Genomic DNA, 14,072 nt, shown 5'->3' with positions numbered 1-14,072 from the left:
AATTCCTCCTGGATTCCCCCCCCCCAACTTCATGTCCTTTTTTTTTTAAACTCATTTAGCATAATTTTACTGCTCCCATACACTTGGGTGTGGTACCACCCACTAGAGCATGGTTAACTTAGCAGGGACCACATCCTCAAAGAGAAGTGAGTCTCCCTCCCCCGGCAGCTATCAGTGACCGATGGCTACTCGGCTTGCAGTAGGACTCTGTGCCCACCTGCCCTCTGCATGCTGATATTTTGTCTGGCTTAAGCTTCGTGGGTCTTGGGCATGCTCAGCTGCCACTGGAGCCTGGAAAGGGAAGCTTAGCCTCACTTAACAACGCCTACAGCACACGGCTGTGAAGTGGCTCTGGTGGGGGCACAGATGCAGGTCCTTCTCTTTCTTGGCTTTACCTTGTGATGCTGCTCGGGTCCACATAGTCTGTTTCCTCTGCACATAAGACTCCAGGGTACACCCCTTTTCCCCCTCTTCCAGCCTTGTTCATTCTAGAAGCTCCCAGGTCACCACCTTGAATCTTCTAGGACCCTTCCTCTCTACGTTCTCATCTGGACTCACTCAGTATTTGAACTTTCCGAGGGTGATTATCACACAACCTCTCTCATTTCTCTCCCAGTGTGACAGAACACCTGGAAAGAACAACTTAGGGGAGGAAGTGGTTTTTTTCTGGCTCATAATTTGAAGAGGCACAATCTTTCACGGTGGGGAAGACATGGAGGTAGGAATGTGATACAGAGACTCCTCGCTAATGTGGGATCCCCCTCTGTATGTTATGAATAAAACATATTCATATTGGTTAATAAAGGGCAGAACAGAGCTAGGCAGGGAAAACTAAACTGAATGAAGGGAGAAAGACCTCACATCTCCAAGGACAGGAAGTGAGACCAGGCTCACTCCTAGTGACCCACTTCCTCCAATAAGGTTCAAAACAACACACCAACTGTGAAGCCCATATGCAAACACCTGAGTCTATGGGGACATTCACAGTATGGGGCTGCTTTCCCCTCCTATAGCGAGGAGGTAAACTCACAGGAAAAAACAAACACACAAGACTCAGGAAGTTCCTGAAACTTTACAGAATCCACAAGTCTCTCCACTAAGGTCATAAATGTAATAAGCAATTGCTGGGGAGAGGAGGCTCCATTCTGCATAGCTGCCAGAAAAAGCTCCAGGGGAGAGCTTGCCTGAGCTGCCTGTGCTGGGAAGGGGCTGTTTTTGAGTCACACATACTCCTGTAAGTAACTTGATAACTCACTGGTTCACTAAGCTAGATTTGGTCTGTCCTCAGCGTCCTCTCTGGGGCGAAGAGACACGTGCTCATATCCCTAGTAAAAAGTTACACGACATTTTCCCAGAGGCCCTTGTGGTTGGAGCTCTCCGGATAACTGTCCAGACCACCAATGCCTGTTTCTACTGCAGTAACTAAGTCTTTGCTGCACTCAGGTCTCAAGCTGCACTCAAGGGAGAGAGAGCGCTGAGGTTGTTTCTTGTGCTATGGAACAGCAATTCATCCCTTAGCTTTTCTGTAAACGCCTCATTTGAAATTCCCGATCAGACAGTCCCTCTTCATGCCTAACTTGGAAATCTTGCGTTTCCTTTCCCGTCATGTCCTGAGTACTACAGTGACCGTTACTAAGGTCTGTGCAGAGTCCCTTCTTCAGCTCTGCTTCTCCAGCTGCCACCAGCAGCACCAGGTCTCTCTCTCAACATGACTCCTAAGCCAGATATTCCCCCTTCCCCATGTCCTACTCCTGAGCAGGGTGTCCCCCCTTCCCCATGTTCTACTCCTGAGCAGGGTGTACCCCCTTCCCCATGTCCTACTCCTGAGCAGGGTGTCCCCCCTTCCCCATGTCCTACTCCTGAGCAGGGTGTCCCACCTTCTCCAGTGTCACACATGTTCTTCCATGAAGCCAAAAGCTAACAGATGACTATCACAAAGACATTTGGCCCTCTTGTCTCCGTGTGTGACAACTCCAAAGGGCCACCCCAGCTCAGACCCTTGATGCGTCATGCTGAGGGTCAGTTCTAACTGTACTGCAGATCTGCTCAACCCCTCTTTGCTCTCATCCTCACAGGGATGTGTCAAGCACACTCGCTTCCTTATAATTCCTAGAAACAACTTTCCAACCTAATGTAATCACCACTACAAAAAATGCATGGTTATGATATGGCCACTACTGAAAGTCTGGTGGCTGAGATTCCCAGAACCTGTGTCAAAGCTAAGCAAGCATGGTAACTGCCTGTAGCCCCTGCAGTCTGGAAACAGAGACAAGGAGTTCCCTAGGGCAATACCCAGAGTAGCCAGAATGAGTGCACTCTGGGTTTCCCAGGAGAGATACTACCTCAATCAATAAAGTGGACAGCACTCCAAACAGACACCTGACTGAAGTCAACTTCAGGCCTATACATGCATATACACACATGTTCATGCTCACCAGTACATGTGTGCCCATAGACATGAGCACACACACTATACACACACACACATACAAAACCCACATTATTATTATTAGAGAAAATTGCTTGAATGTTCACCCTGTTATTATGTTGCCCCATCAAGAGCCAGTGTCCGAATGAACTGCTCACACATGCTAAAATCTACTTCTCTATATGTTTGTTTTATCTCAGGCGTGCTTAATAGCAAGAGCACTATCGCATTCCTCTAAAGTTCTTACTTCCATCTTGAAATTTGCTTAATCTTTCGAAATACGACGACACGGGGGCCTGGACGATGTCCAGGATAGCCAGCAGTGTTCTCGTCAGCCTGAGCAGCTCGCTGAAGCTGTAGAATCCAAAGTAGATCAGGTTCCGGGCCAGGTGGACCACCTTCATCAGGGAGGAAGGGGACAGGAGAGCATTGGAAAATGGAATACACATCTGCAATTTTTACATGTTAGGTGGTTTGAGTATTTTTAATTCTTTAACACCTGGGTATTAAAATCCCTTGAAAAGCCACTGCTCAGATTGGGACTGATCCATATCTAGGGTCAGCTCAGCTTGTAAGAGGCTTTAAGATGATTTAAGGGGTTTATGTTACAATATCTACTACTAATTAATTGTAAGTCAGGAGCATACCACTTAATCATTGGTTAAATCACTTTAATAAATATGAGCCATAAGTTGGCCCAGAGTTTTATGTCCCCTACCATGGCCTGTGGCCTTCTTGGTACTATAGAAAATAAGGGCAAAATTCAGACTCCAAGACATGGCTGTGGTACAGGCTGCCCTCCCACACTGTGCCAGATTTGTGTATGTCACAGCAGAAATGTCATGTCACACCCAAGGGTAGCCAGGATTAGACCACGGAACACAACATGAAAGTCTCTCTCTCTCTCTCTCTCTCTCTCTCTCTCTCTCTCTCTCTCTCCCCTTTTCTCCCTCTCTCTCCTTCTCCCTCTATTTCTCCCTTCTCTTCTCTCTCTCTTTCCCTCCCTCTACTTCCCCTCCCCTCCCTCTCTCCCTCTCTCTCTCTCTATTTCTCTCTCTCTCCTTCTCTCCTTCTCTTGCTCTCCCTCTGTGGGAATCAGGTACCATGTCCTAGGACACTCAGCTCACAGAAAAGCCATATGTCCAAAAGCCGAGGCGCGTGGTGACAGACAGCACAGAAGTAGGTCCACCGACACCCACCCGAGTGAGGCGGGAACAGTGAGCACTTCCAGCAGTGACTGAACAGACACCACTACGCCAGCCTCGTGACTCACAGAAATGGTGTTTACAGAATGGTGCCACATTGGTGGGGGGGCTATGTCCCATGACAGTGGATGACTGATACCCTGGGTATGATGTGACAGTGTTCTCTCTCTGGTTTTGTTATTATATTATCTTCAAATTTCAGTTCAGGTCAACAAGGCTAACTCATTATTTCTATGAAGATGGGGAAAATGCATCCAAATATAAAGTATTCAAAACTGTGGCTGTTTACCAAGTGTAACAAAATTCACATATATGAAATGAAAATAAAACAAGGAAAACTATAATTCACTGATAATTGAGACAGAATATTTTAATTATCAAGGCATAATAATAAAGATTAAAATAAAATGGGCTTTTACCTCTAATTCTATTGACCATTAGCACAATAGGGACAAGGCATTACTAGTCACGGAGGGCATATGTCACACTAACCTATTAGAGAAGGAGGTGATTTTCTTTTCAAATTTGGGGAGAGGGCTCCATAACCTAAAGTTTTCCTCTTTTCTGTTTCAAACTGTACCATATCACTACATGGTCTAATTAACATGTGAAATGCATTTCTATGCATCATGCATGGTTTCAAAAATAAGTTAATGAGTAAAATTAAAGTTTATAATCCTAAATCTGTATGTTATCATCATCAGATGGAATTACATCTGCCCGAACCTAACAATTCAACTGCCCAGACACCCTGATGTTAGAGGAAGGGAAGGTCCATGAGGTCAAGGCATCTGATCTCTGACAAACACACACTCATGCCATTAGTAACTCTTTTAAATGCCTCAAGTGGGGCTGGAGAGACGGCTCCATGGTTGAGAGCATCAGCTGCTTGTTCAGAGGACCTAGGTTTGGGCTCCCAACACCAACGTGGCTCTCAATCACCTGGTTCCAGGGGATTTGATGCCCTCTTCCGACCACTGTGGGCACTAGGCACAAAGAAAATAAATTTTAATTTTTTAAATACCTCAAATGTCAGTTTATTTTTCTCTTTGTCCCCAAAAGGAAATGGCTGATTTACAACTTCTTTCAAATATTCTTCAACGAATTCCATCGTGAGGGCAAATTTCCTCTTCATGTCATTTCTGGAAGAGTCTGTGGTAGAGTCATACCTGGACAGGTAATAAAAGAGCAAGTTAAGTTGATGGGAAACACTGAGGAGTGGGGTGTCATCTATTCTGACTTCCAGAGTGCACCGCCTTGCACACAGTGGGGTGTCATCTATTCTGACTCCCAGAGTGCACCACCTTGCACACAGTGGGGATGTTATCTATTCTGATTCCCAGAGTGCATCGCCTTGCACACAGTGGGGATCTATTCTGACTCCCAGAGAGCACTGCCTTGCACACATCAGTCAACCTCTTGGGGTGCACATCCCACCTGTGACAGGGGCCACTGAAAACTGAGATAGAACAAGCAAGAGGGAGTCGCCAGTCATCACACTCAGCAAGCTGTGAGCTATGATTATTTGTTTACTAGCTTCCAGAAACATGTCTCCTGCTAGAGAGCTATCATTTTGCCCTCAGGAGGGGGTATCTTATTGACTCTTCCCAGATGAACAGTGTGAACGAAAATGCACAAATCCCTTCCTGTGTTTTTCATTTTAAAGTTGAAGATGCTTGACTTTGCTTTCATCTGCTGAATTTAAATGTCCTGACGCCTCCGTGATGGCTCATCTTCACCGCCAACTTGGCAGGATCTAGAATCCTCTAGAAAACACACCTCTGGGCACAACCATGAGGATATTTCCAGAATCAATTAACTTAAGAGTGTGGAAAGCATCATCCCCTGGACTGGAGACCATTACTGAACAGAGAGGAAGTGAGAAATAAGATTTCTCTGCCCCCTGAGTGCAGATTAGGTAACACTGCCTTGAGGTCCCAGCACACGGAGCTTTTCTTCCATGACTGACTGCCCCCTTGGACTGTGAACACTAGAAACCCTCCCCTCCATAAGCCACTGCTTGTCAATTATGAGAAAAGTGGTGAATACGATGTACTGGCTAGTTTTATGTCAACTTGACACAAGCTAGAGTCTCTGGAAGGGAGGGACCCTCAACTGAGAAAATGTCTCCAAAGGACCCACCTGTAGGCAAGACTGCTGGGCATTTCCTTAATTAGTGACTGACTGCGGGAGGCCATTGTGTGTGGTGCCAACCCTGTGTAGGTGGTTATGGGTTCTGTAAGAAATAAGACTGAGCAAGCCATGAGGAGCAAGTCATAAGCAGCGCTCCTCCATGGCCTCTGCCTCAGCTCCTACACTGCTTGGGTTTCTGTCCTGACATCCTTCAGTGACGATGATGAGGAAGTGAAAGCCAAATAAACCCTTCCCCACTCAAGTTACTTTGGTCATGGTGTTTCATCACAGCAATAGTGACCCTAACTGGGGCTGGAGAGAGGGCTCAGTAGTTAAGAGCATTGATTGCTCTTCAGGAGAACCCAGGTTCAATTCCCAGCACCCATATGGACACTCACAACTGTCTCTAACTCCACGTCCAGGGGACCCAACACCCTCACACGTCACACAGACATACATGCTGTCAAAACACCAATGTACATAAAATTAAATAAAAAATAGTAACCCTAACTAAGACATACAGTTTCCAAACATACTCATGAATGGTGATCTTTGTGGGGATTTCGGTCCAGAGCCGGGCATAGCGAACAGGCACCACCGACTCCTGGGGATCGCGGTCAACATGCATGTGCAGCATGAGCCGACAGAAAGAAGCTCGGAGGTCAAAGGGCAGGCTCTCATCAGACACACAACGAAGGATCAGGTCTACAGACAGCTGTGTGGAGATCTGGTTGATGGCCAGATACTGGCGGTCCAAGCACATTCTTGCGAAGAGGTTTAGCTGGTACCTAAAAGCATGAGGCGTATTATATTATCCCGCTTTCCTCCATTAAGGCCCTAAACAGTCGCTGGGTGTGCAAATTTATAAGTACCCACAACACTGAGCCAAAGTCTTCAGACAGGGAGCAAATGACAGCACAGGTCTAACACCATCCCTGTCTCTACAGCCGCTCTCACAGCCTCTGTTGGGGTGGGGGTGCAGAGCCTCCAGAATCTACGCTGACCTTTGTCCTCACCCCAGGGTCCTCCAGTCTCTAAGATTAAGGGTGCGCCATTGGATTGGCTTTGAGATATAAAAGCCAGGTGTTTGGCATCCGTCTTGGTTCCCACCAACCTATCTGAGAACTTCCGCCTTGGGTTTTATCTCTTAAACTCAAAGAGCTGGTTGGGTCTTTTTCACTGTTGTTGGGTTTTTTTTTTTTTTTCTTTTTGAAGAAGGGGCGGGCATCCACATGCAAACCGCTTCTGAAAGGACAGCATTGGGGGGCTAGATCTTCTTCTGCCATTAGTTCTAGGGATCAAAGCAGGTCATCGGGCTTGCATGGCAAGCATTGCTCCCCACTGAACTGTTTTGCCAGTCCCCCAGTTGGGTTACTAAACCCAACATACTGACCCCTGGGAACCACCTCTCATGCCCTTGCTAATAAACATAGGTGCTCTTTCAGAACTACAGACACTGACCCCTCTCAAGCCCCAAAGATCACATGCTCTCACGATCCCATCTTGACCCACTGCCACTTCCTGTGAGGCCACCTCTGCCACCAGATCTGTATCACCCCAGTTTCTCCTCCCCCTTAGTCCACAGTCAAGGTCCTGTTGCTTCTCATCTGCCCCTGCGTCCCATCAGTAACAGGAAGAAACGCCTACTGACAAAAGTCCATAGCTCATCAGAGAACACAAGCAGAAATCACATATATTAGCTCTGAGATCTTTAGGGGGTCCTGACCATCTCAGCTGCCCCCTTAGAGGTTTGAGAGAATCGGCTCCCTGTGAATGGTCCACGTGGAAGGCGAGTGTCCCCAGTACCTATAATAGGTCAGAACTTCTAGGTCCGCCTTGGTGCCTTCCTTGGCTTCCTGGGCGAGGTGCCTGATGGCCTTGCCGTGAGGCTCCTTGTTGCTGTCAATCCAATAAAGCCAAACCTCCTCGTCATCAATGTCATCGGGAAGGATGGAGCTCTCCATGGGGTTTTCCACTTGCATGGACACCAGCCTTGAGACAATGACACACAAAATCTATTAAGAAGCGCACATACGGCGAGGAACGTTCCCACAGACGCCTCCCCGGGGCAGCTTACTTTGTCTGAATGAGGATGTCCGCATTGCCAGGACTCAGCATGAATTTGCAGATAAGTTCCTGAGTGATGGGGATGGCAGTGCTGTTGGACACACAGAGGTCAGACAGATAGTCTAGAAACCTAGGTGGGGAAAAGCAAACATGAAGGAGAAGCGTTATATTTTTGTATTTTAGCAGAGTACCTTTTAGTAATTCTTCAATGACTTCATTATTGTAAACAAAGCCATTTGAAAGTATCCACTCATTGATTTTATTTATTCTTTTTAGTTATTAAAGGGTGGGCGTGTTCAGACATGGGTTCTGTGTGGAGGTCAGAAGACAACTTTCAGTAGTCGTTTCTGTCCTTCTTGAGGCAATCTCCTGCTTCCGCTGCACTGTGTCCATCCACCCCCCCCCCCCCCCCGCCCCACTGCTGGCTGGCTGGCCCGCCTCCACCTCCCTCTCACTGCGGGAGGGCTGGAACCAGAGATGGGAGCCCAGCGTCACTGCACCAAGCTCCTCTGGGGACTGAACTCAGACCACCAGGCTTCACCAGAAAATGTTTTTACCCCCTGCACCATCTCGCCAGCCCGACAAAACATTTTAATAAAATCATCACAACAGAAATATAATTTGGAACTTAATAAAAGAAGCCCGTGTTGATGTGGTTTTAATATTGTTTCATGCAGTGTTTTTCTGTGTTCTTCTCATCTACCACATTATCAAAAGCGAATTAAACAATTCTTTCTGTTACATATAAGCCTTGTTTAGAATGAGTGTGTTTGCTTCTATGTTTTTAGATGATATTCACCCATCAGCACAAGGACTCATGTTTAGAAAATCATTTATCTTCCCTCAAGTGAGTGTCTCCAAAACCAAATATCAATAAAAAAGCAAAACAAAGTGAGTATATGACAGGGTTAGGAAGCACGCTTCAGGAGAGGACCATCGGTCACAGGAGGGAACGGTCAGTCACAGGAGAGGACCATCGGTCACAGGAGAGGACCGTCAGTCACAGGAGGGCACGGTTAGTCACAGGAGGGGACTGTCGGTCACAGGAGAGAATGGTCAGTCACAGGAGAGGACGGTCGGTCACAAGAGAGGGCCCTGTGCACCTTCTAGCATTCACTGTTACAGAACTTAGCAGAGAAAGCACAGTGAGTGTCTTTGGCTAGTCTGCATTCACTGCTCCCAGCTAAGGCAGCAAGGAGTGAAAAGAGGACGTGCAAATCCCTCAGACCCGGCACCCCCTTTCTGTACAACCCCCTTAGACCTGCTTCCCCTTCCTGTGCAACCCCCTTAGACCTGGCACCCCCTCCCTAACTCGGTTGGGGGTGCTCACCAGGACGCTGTCTGTCTTTCATTTTCTCCCTCCTAAAGTGTGGATGAGAGCTCAGTAGCCCCCAAGCGTGGTGGTCACTGTGTCATTTTAACACTGGGAAGGCTGAGGCAGGATTGCCTCAACCAGAAGTGAGTTCCGGGCCAGCGTGGCCTACAGTTGTGAGAGGAAAATAAAAGAAAACATCAGGCCCTAGGTTCAGTTCCAGGACCAAAAAAGAAACAAATAATAAGTCGTTCCCTTCATTTTATTAAAATCTAGATAGCAATGCACAATACTGACCCCGTGAGAACGCTCTGTGTAAATATTTAAGCGAGGCGCACACCAGGAGTGCCCCACCTTCTGACACCACAGCACGGTGCCGTGGCCCATAAATGTGTTGGTCCCCACTCATAGCTCTCCTAGGACACATGTGGCCCACAGTTGCCAGCTGGGCACCTGGGTGAGGCTATGGGAATACATTTTGGGGTTTTTCTGTGCCTTCTTTCTGCAGTACTGGGGATTAAACCTTGGGCCTCACGTTCTCCCACTGGGTCAACTCCTCAACTGTTTTTTAGATTTCTTTTACTACAGGGCCCTACTAAGTTCCCACGTTGTCCACCCTACTAAGTTCCCACACCGCCCGCCCTACTAAGTTCCCACACTGTCCACCCTACTAAGTTCCCACGCTGTCCACCCTACTAAGTTCCCACACTATCTGCCCTACTAAGTTCCCACGCTGTCCACCCTAATTTCCCACGCTGTCTGCCCTACTAAGTTCCCACTCTGTCCTTAAACTCACTGTTGTAACACAGTTCCTGTAATCCTCCTGCCTCAGCCCCCTGAGCAGCCGGGATTACAGGTGTGAAAACACATGACTATACTTTGAAAAGCCACATGGAAGTCAATGAGTACACTTGAATGTCAGTCTAGGGCTGGGGTGCAGTGCAGCAAGCAATCCCTTTCCTAGCCTGTGTGAGCCTTGGGTTAGATTCCCCGACACCAAAGAGGCACGGAAACAATGTCTCTCCAGGACTCTGGTCGAATGTGAAGCAGACATAACCGCATCCCCTGCCCATCAAGAGTCAGTGCTGCAACAGATGCTCAACTTTTGCTGCTGTTGTTGTTGTTGTTGGGTTTTGTTTTGTTTATTGAGACAGGGTTTCTCTGTGGCTTTGGTGCCTGTCCTGGAACTCACTCTGTAGACCAGGCTGGCCTTGAACTCACAAGATCCACCTGTCTGTGCCTCCTGAGTGCTGGGATCAAAAGCGAGAGGCACCACTGCCCAGCGACGCTCAACTTCTTGAACTTAAAATAAAATTTAAAAATTCTCCCACCCTCGCCAGTGCAGAGCTGGGCTGGGGCCCCACCACCCCCTGGAGCAGACCTTGGCTCCCGGTTCCTCCTGAGCAGGCTGACGAAGGTCTCGATCTCTTTGGCTGTGATGTGTTTCTCCAGTAGTTTGCGGTTGTTGTGCAACAGGGCTGTGATCGTATCTTCTGCCAAAATGTCGTAGCCAATCTGGGACTGCATAACGCAGAAGTTCTTAGCAATATACTCCTGTGGAGAGGGAGAGACATCAGGAAAAGGTGTCCAGGTCACACAATCCAAACTGTAACCGAAGGCTGGGGAGGGGGGTGGAGCTTTGTGGGAGATCGATCGCGTGCCTGGCTTGTGTGAAGCTCAAGGTTCCATCGTCAGTGCCGCAGAGAACTAATTTACTAAAACCTAGGTCACTGATCATTGTTTTTTAATGGGTACTGACACTCTCGTAAGTGAGAAAAACAAATCTAAATTTACTTTTTACGCCATGGCTTAGAATTTCACCAGGCTCAAGGGGCCCTTTGACCCTCACCAAAAGTTACAATAATCAGTTTTGGGGAAAGAATAATTTTTAACAAGTATCTGACTGCCTGATGCTCAGTCCCAGAGCCCAAGGTGGGTGTGGCCATCGGAACGCCCCACATGGACTCCACTTGTTTGTTTCCCTCTGGCTGACACTAGAATGACCAACAAAATCATCTCTGATAAATAATATCAAACCTTAGCACACTTATCAGTAAGGAACAATCAAATGGGATCACACAATAGCTCAAGTTATTGATTAGATCCAGCATGCAATAACTATTCCGTGGCAGTGTCCAGAGTTCTGGACACTCTGTGGGAAGCTGTCCACGAGAAAGGTCTCTCTGGAGAGAACACTGAGAAGCAAAGAGAGCAAACAAGCAAACAAATGCGCTTTCACATGTGGGTGGGTGAATGAAGCAGGACGGAGACCAGAGGCAACAGCAGAGGAGACAGGCTGAAGAGAAAGGACACAAAAGCCAGGATGAAGAGGATGTAAGGACAGCAACCATGGGAGAGAGAGGCGTGCCAAGCAACCAAGTGACACCTGGGAAACCACAGACACCAGGCACACACGTGGTGCACATACAACAGGCAGGGGAAACACCCATACAATAAAATAAATAATTTTTAATTGTATAAGAGAGAGTCGCTTGAATAGGTGATAGTTTCTTTGTGGTTTTTTTTTTAAATAGAGTCCTTGTGAGTTGCAGCAAAGGCCAAAATGTTATTCTAACAGTGGGAGAGAGAGAGAGAGAGAGAGAGAGAGCCGTACTATGGGGAGGCTCAACTATACACTATTTAGTCTGTTCCCTGTTCTTTTCCTTTTTAATATCTGTTTTATTTGTGTGAATGTGCACCACATGCATGCAGTACTCACAGACGCCAGAAGAGGGCATCAGATATCCTGGAACTGGAGTTAGAAGAAGTTGGGAGCCCCTGTGTGGGTGCTGGGAATTGAACCCAGACCCTCAGGAAGAGAAGTCAGTGCTGCTGAGCCACCTCCAGCCCTGCTCCTTGTCCTTCATCTCACGCCCTATGTCCCAAACCACAGTCACTTGTTTTCACATCCTGTGCATCAACCATACATCCATAGAACCTTAGAGCTAAGGAATGTAACTCCTTCAACGATCAAATGTTTTCTGTTTCTGGGGGTTTTTCCTTGGGAACACACCTCTGTGTTGATGATGAGATAATTTATTGATCAGAAAGCGCTTTTTGCCTTGAGCAAAATTACCAGAACGTACCTAGTTCTTGAAAATAATATTGGTTACACAAATCTAATTACAATCTAGGAATCGTTTTTTGTGGCCTTTGGAATCATGACTTGCATGGTGGTCAGTTAACCAAAGCAAAAGTCCTCCACCGTGTGTCCCTTTAAAGCTGTGTACTGAGTTACACACTTTTATGACCATCAGAACCACACTCTGGGGTGAGGTAAGCTTCTGAGATGCTGATGAATAATTAAATGAAATTAGAGGTGCTATCGAGTTCTCTAAATAATAATAAACCCAAGCACAACATTAAAGACCTGGGTTGGCGCTAACTCACATATGAACTCTTGATTTAATGTTTAAATGCAGGTGGAGACAATGGAAAATTAGATAATCAAAGCAAAAAATAAAGCTTTTCTCCCTACATTTTAAAATCTTTTCCCATAAGCCATCAGAAAGCTATCTATAGTAGTTAGAGGAATGGCTTGCTGTGGCTTACTTCAATGGATACAGTTCACTGTGGTCAGGAAGCCAGGGCAGAGGGGAGAAAGCTGGCCACGAGCAAGAAAGCCAGGAGCGGGGACACTGGTGCTCGGCTCACACTCTCCTTTTCATTTAGCCCACAGAATGGCGCTGCCCACATTCAAGGTCTTCCACCTTTAGAGACCTGTCACGTGTGTGCAGGTCACAGGCAGGTGACACAGCTACTGCACGTTCATGAATGCAGCATCGTGTCATACCCTGAAGACAGCAGTCCACAGGGCTCCCACCCCGGCCTCCAGCTCCCACAATCTTCCCACTACCTCTTCTGAAATTATTCCTGGGACTCTTGGGATGCTAGAGGTGTCCCATCTGGGTCCAGCAAATGCAAACATACTTAATTGAACAGAACGGGGGAAAAAAGGGTTCCAGCCATGGTTTAGAGTCAGTGAGATTCTGCAGAAACAGATGGGGTAATGAACTTGACCCTCAGTGAGCCACCCAGGAGTCCTTGTTCCCTGGTCAGATCAGTGACTTAACTCAAGAGGAGATGAGTGGAAGGGGGGAGGGGAGGAGGGGAGGAGGGGAGAAGGGAGGAGAGCACAAGAGAGGAGTAGATCGCCCACAGTGACACACTGCAAGGAATCTAGAGACCGTGTAAACACCTATCCAGTAGGTGATTATGTGTGTGTTCAAATGTGTTTGCTTGACAGGAAGATGGGTGATTTCAGGGCAGACCCCCACTGGGTACTCTGAACACCAGGTTCCAGATGTAAGCAAACACTGTCTTATGCGGTCATTACCACAGAGCCACCTCCGCCTCCTTGCCTCTACATCCTCAGTGGGGAGGAGTGAAACCCGCCAGCTGCCTCTCAGCTGTCAGGAGCTGTCCAAGATGATTCCAGGGCCACATCCCCAATGCCTGAAGTCTATCTTAGCATTCTGGATCTATTCCTTCCCGGGGAGACACGAAGGACTCTGTCTACACTGCCATCCTACTGGAATATGGTGAAACTGGCAGTATGGCCCCAGCGGCAGCATTTCAACCAGAAAGTACGAGGTTCTTCACCAGGAAGGCATTAGAGGTATATATTATAGTATATATTATGTGGCATGCATCTAAATACATGATACGTTTAAGGGTCTATTAAAACTGTCAGTTTGCTCCTGTTTCTTGACATATTATTTACTGTCTAGCTAATCTGTTTTAAATATTCTTTTTGGACCTCTCTTAATCTCGAAGCTGAATTCCAAAGCCAACATATTTTAACACATTCTTCCTTAAGGAGAAAAAAAAATTGATTTCTTGCCAAAATACCTCCAGGTTCTTGGGGATGACTCAGAAGCTGGGTTTACACACTGGATTCATTCATTCTTAAAACTGTAGTCTGGCA

General features: G+C 47.1%; 1 protein-coding gene across 1 annotated transcript in view; it reads right to left on the bottom strand.

The window, feature by feature from the left end:
- The window catches only part of Itpr2 (inositol 1,4,5-trisphosphate receptor type 2), a 422,198-nt gene that overhangs the window by 288,859 nt on the left and 119,267 nt on the right, over window positions 1–14,072 (bottom strand). The window contains exons 16-21 of the mRNA XM_087903959.1: window positions 10,527–10,699; window positions 7,844–7,963; window positions 7,573–7,758; window positions 6,303–6,554; window positions 4,658–4,802; window positions 2,676–2,826 (exon numbers count right to left, since the gene is read on the bottom strand). Coding sequence (XP_087760085.1) covers window positions 2,676–2,826; window positions 4,658–4,802; window positions 6,303–6,554; window positions 7,573–7,758; window positions 7,844–7,963; window positions 10,527–10,699 — 1,027 coding nt within the window. The remainder of the gene's footprint in view (window positions 1–2,675; window positions 2,827–4,657; window positions 4,803–6,302; window positions 6,555–7,572; window positions 7,759–7,843; window positions 7,964–10,526; window positions 10,700–14,072) is intronic.

Source organism: Myodes glareolus, chromosome 3 (genome assembly GCF_982192425.1).
Source record: "Myodes glareolus chromosome 3, mMyoGla1.1, whole genome shotgun sequence".
Classification (NCBI taxonomy): domain Eukaryota; kingdom Metazoa; phylum Chordata; class Mammalia; order Rodentia; family Cricetidae; genus Myodes; species Myodes glareolus.
The sequence above is the reverse complement of the archived record's forward strand: the minus strand, read 5'-3'. Positions and strand labels throughout refer to the sequence as shown.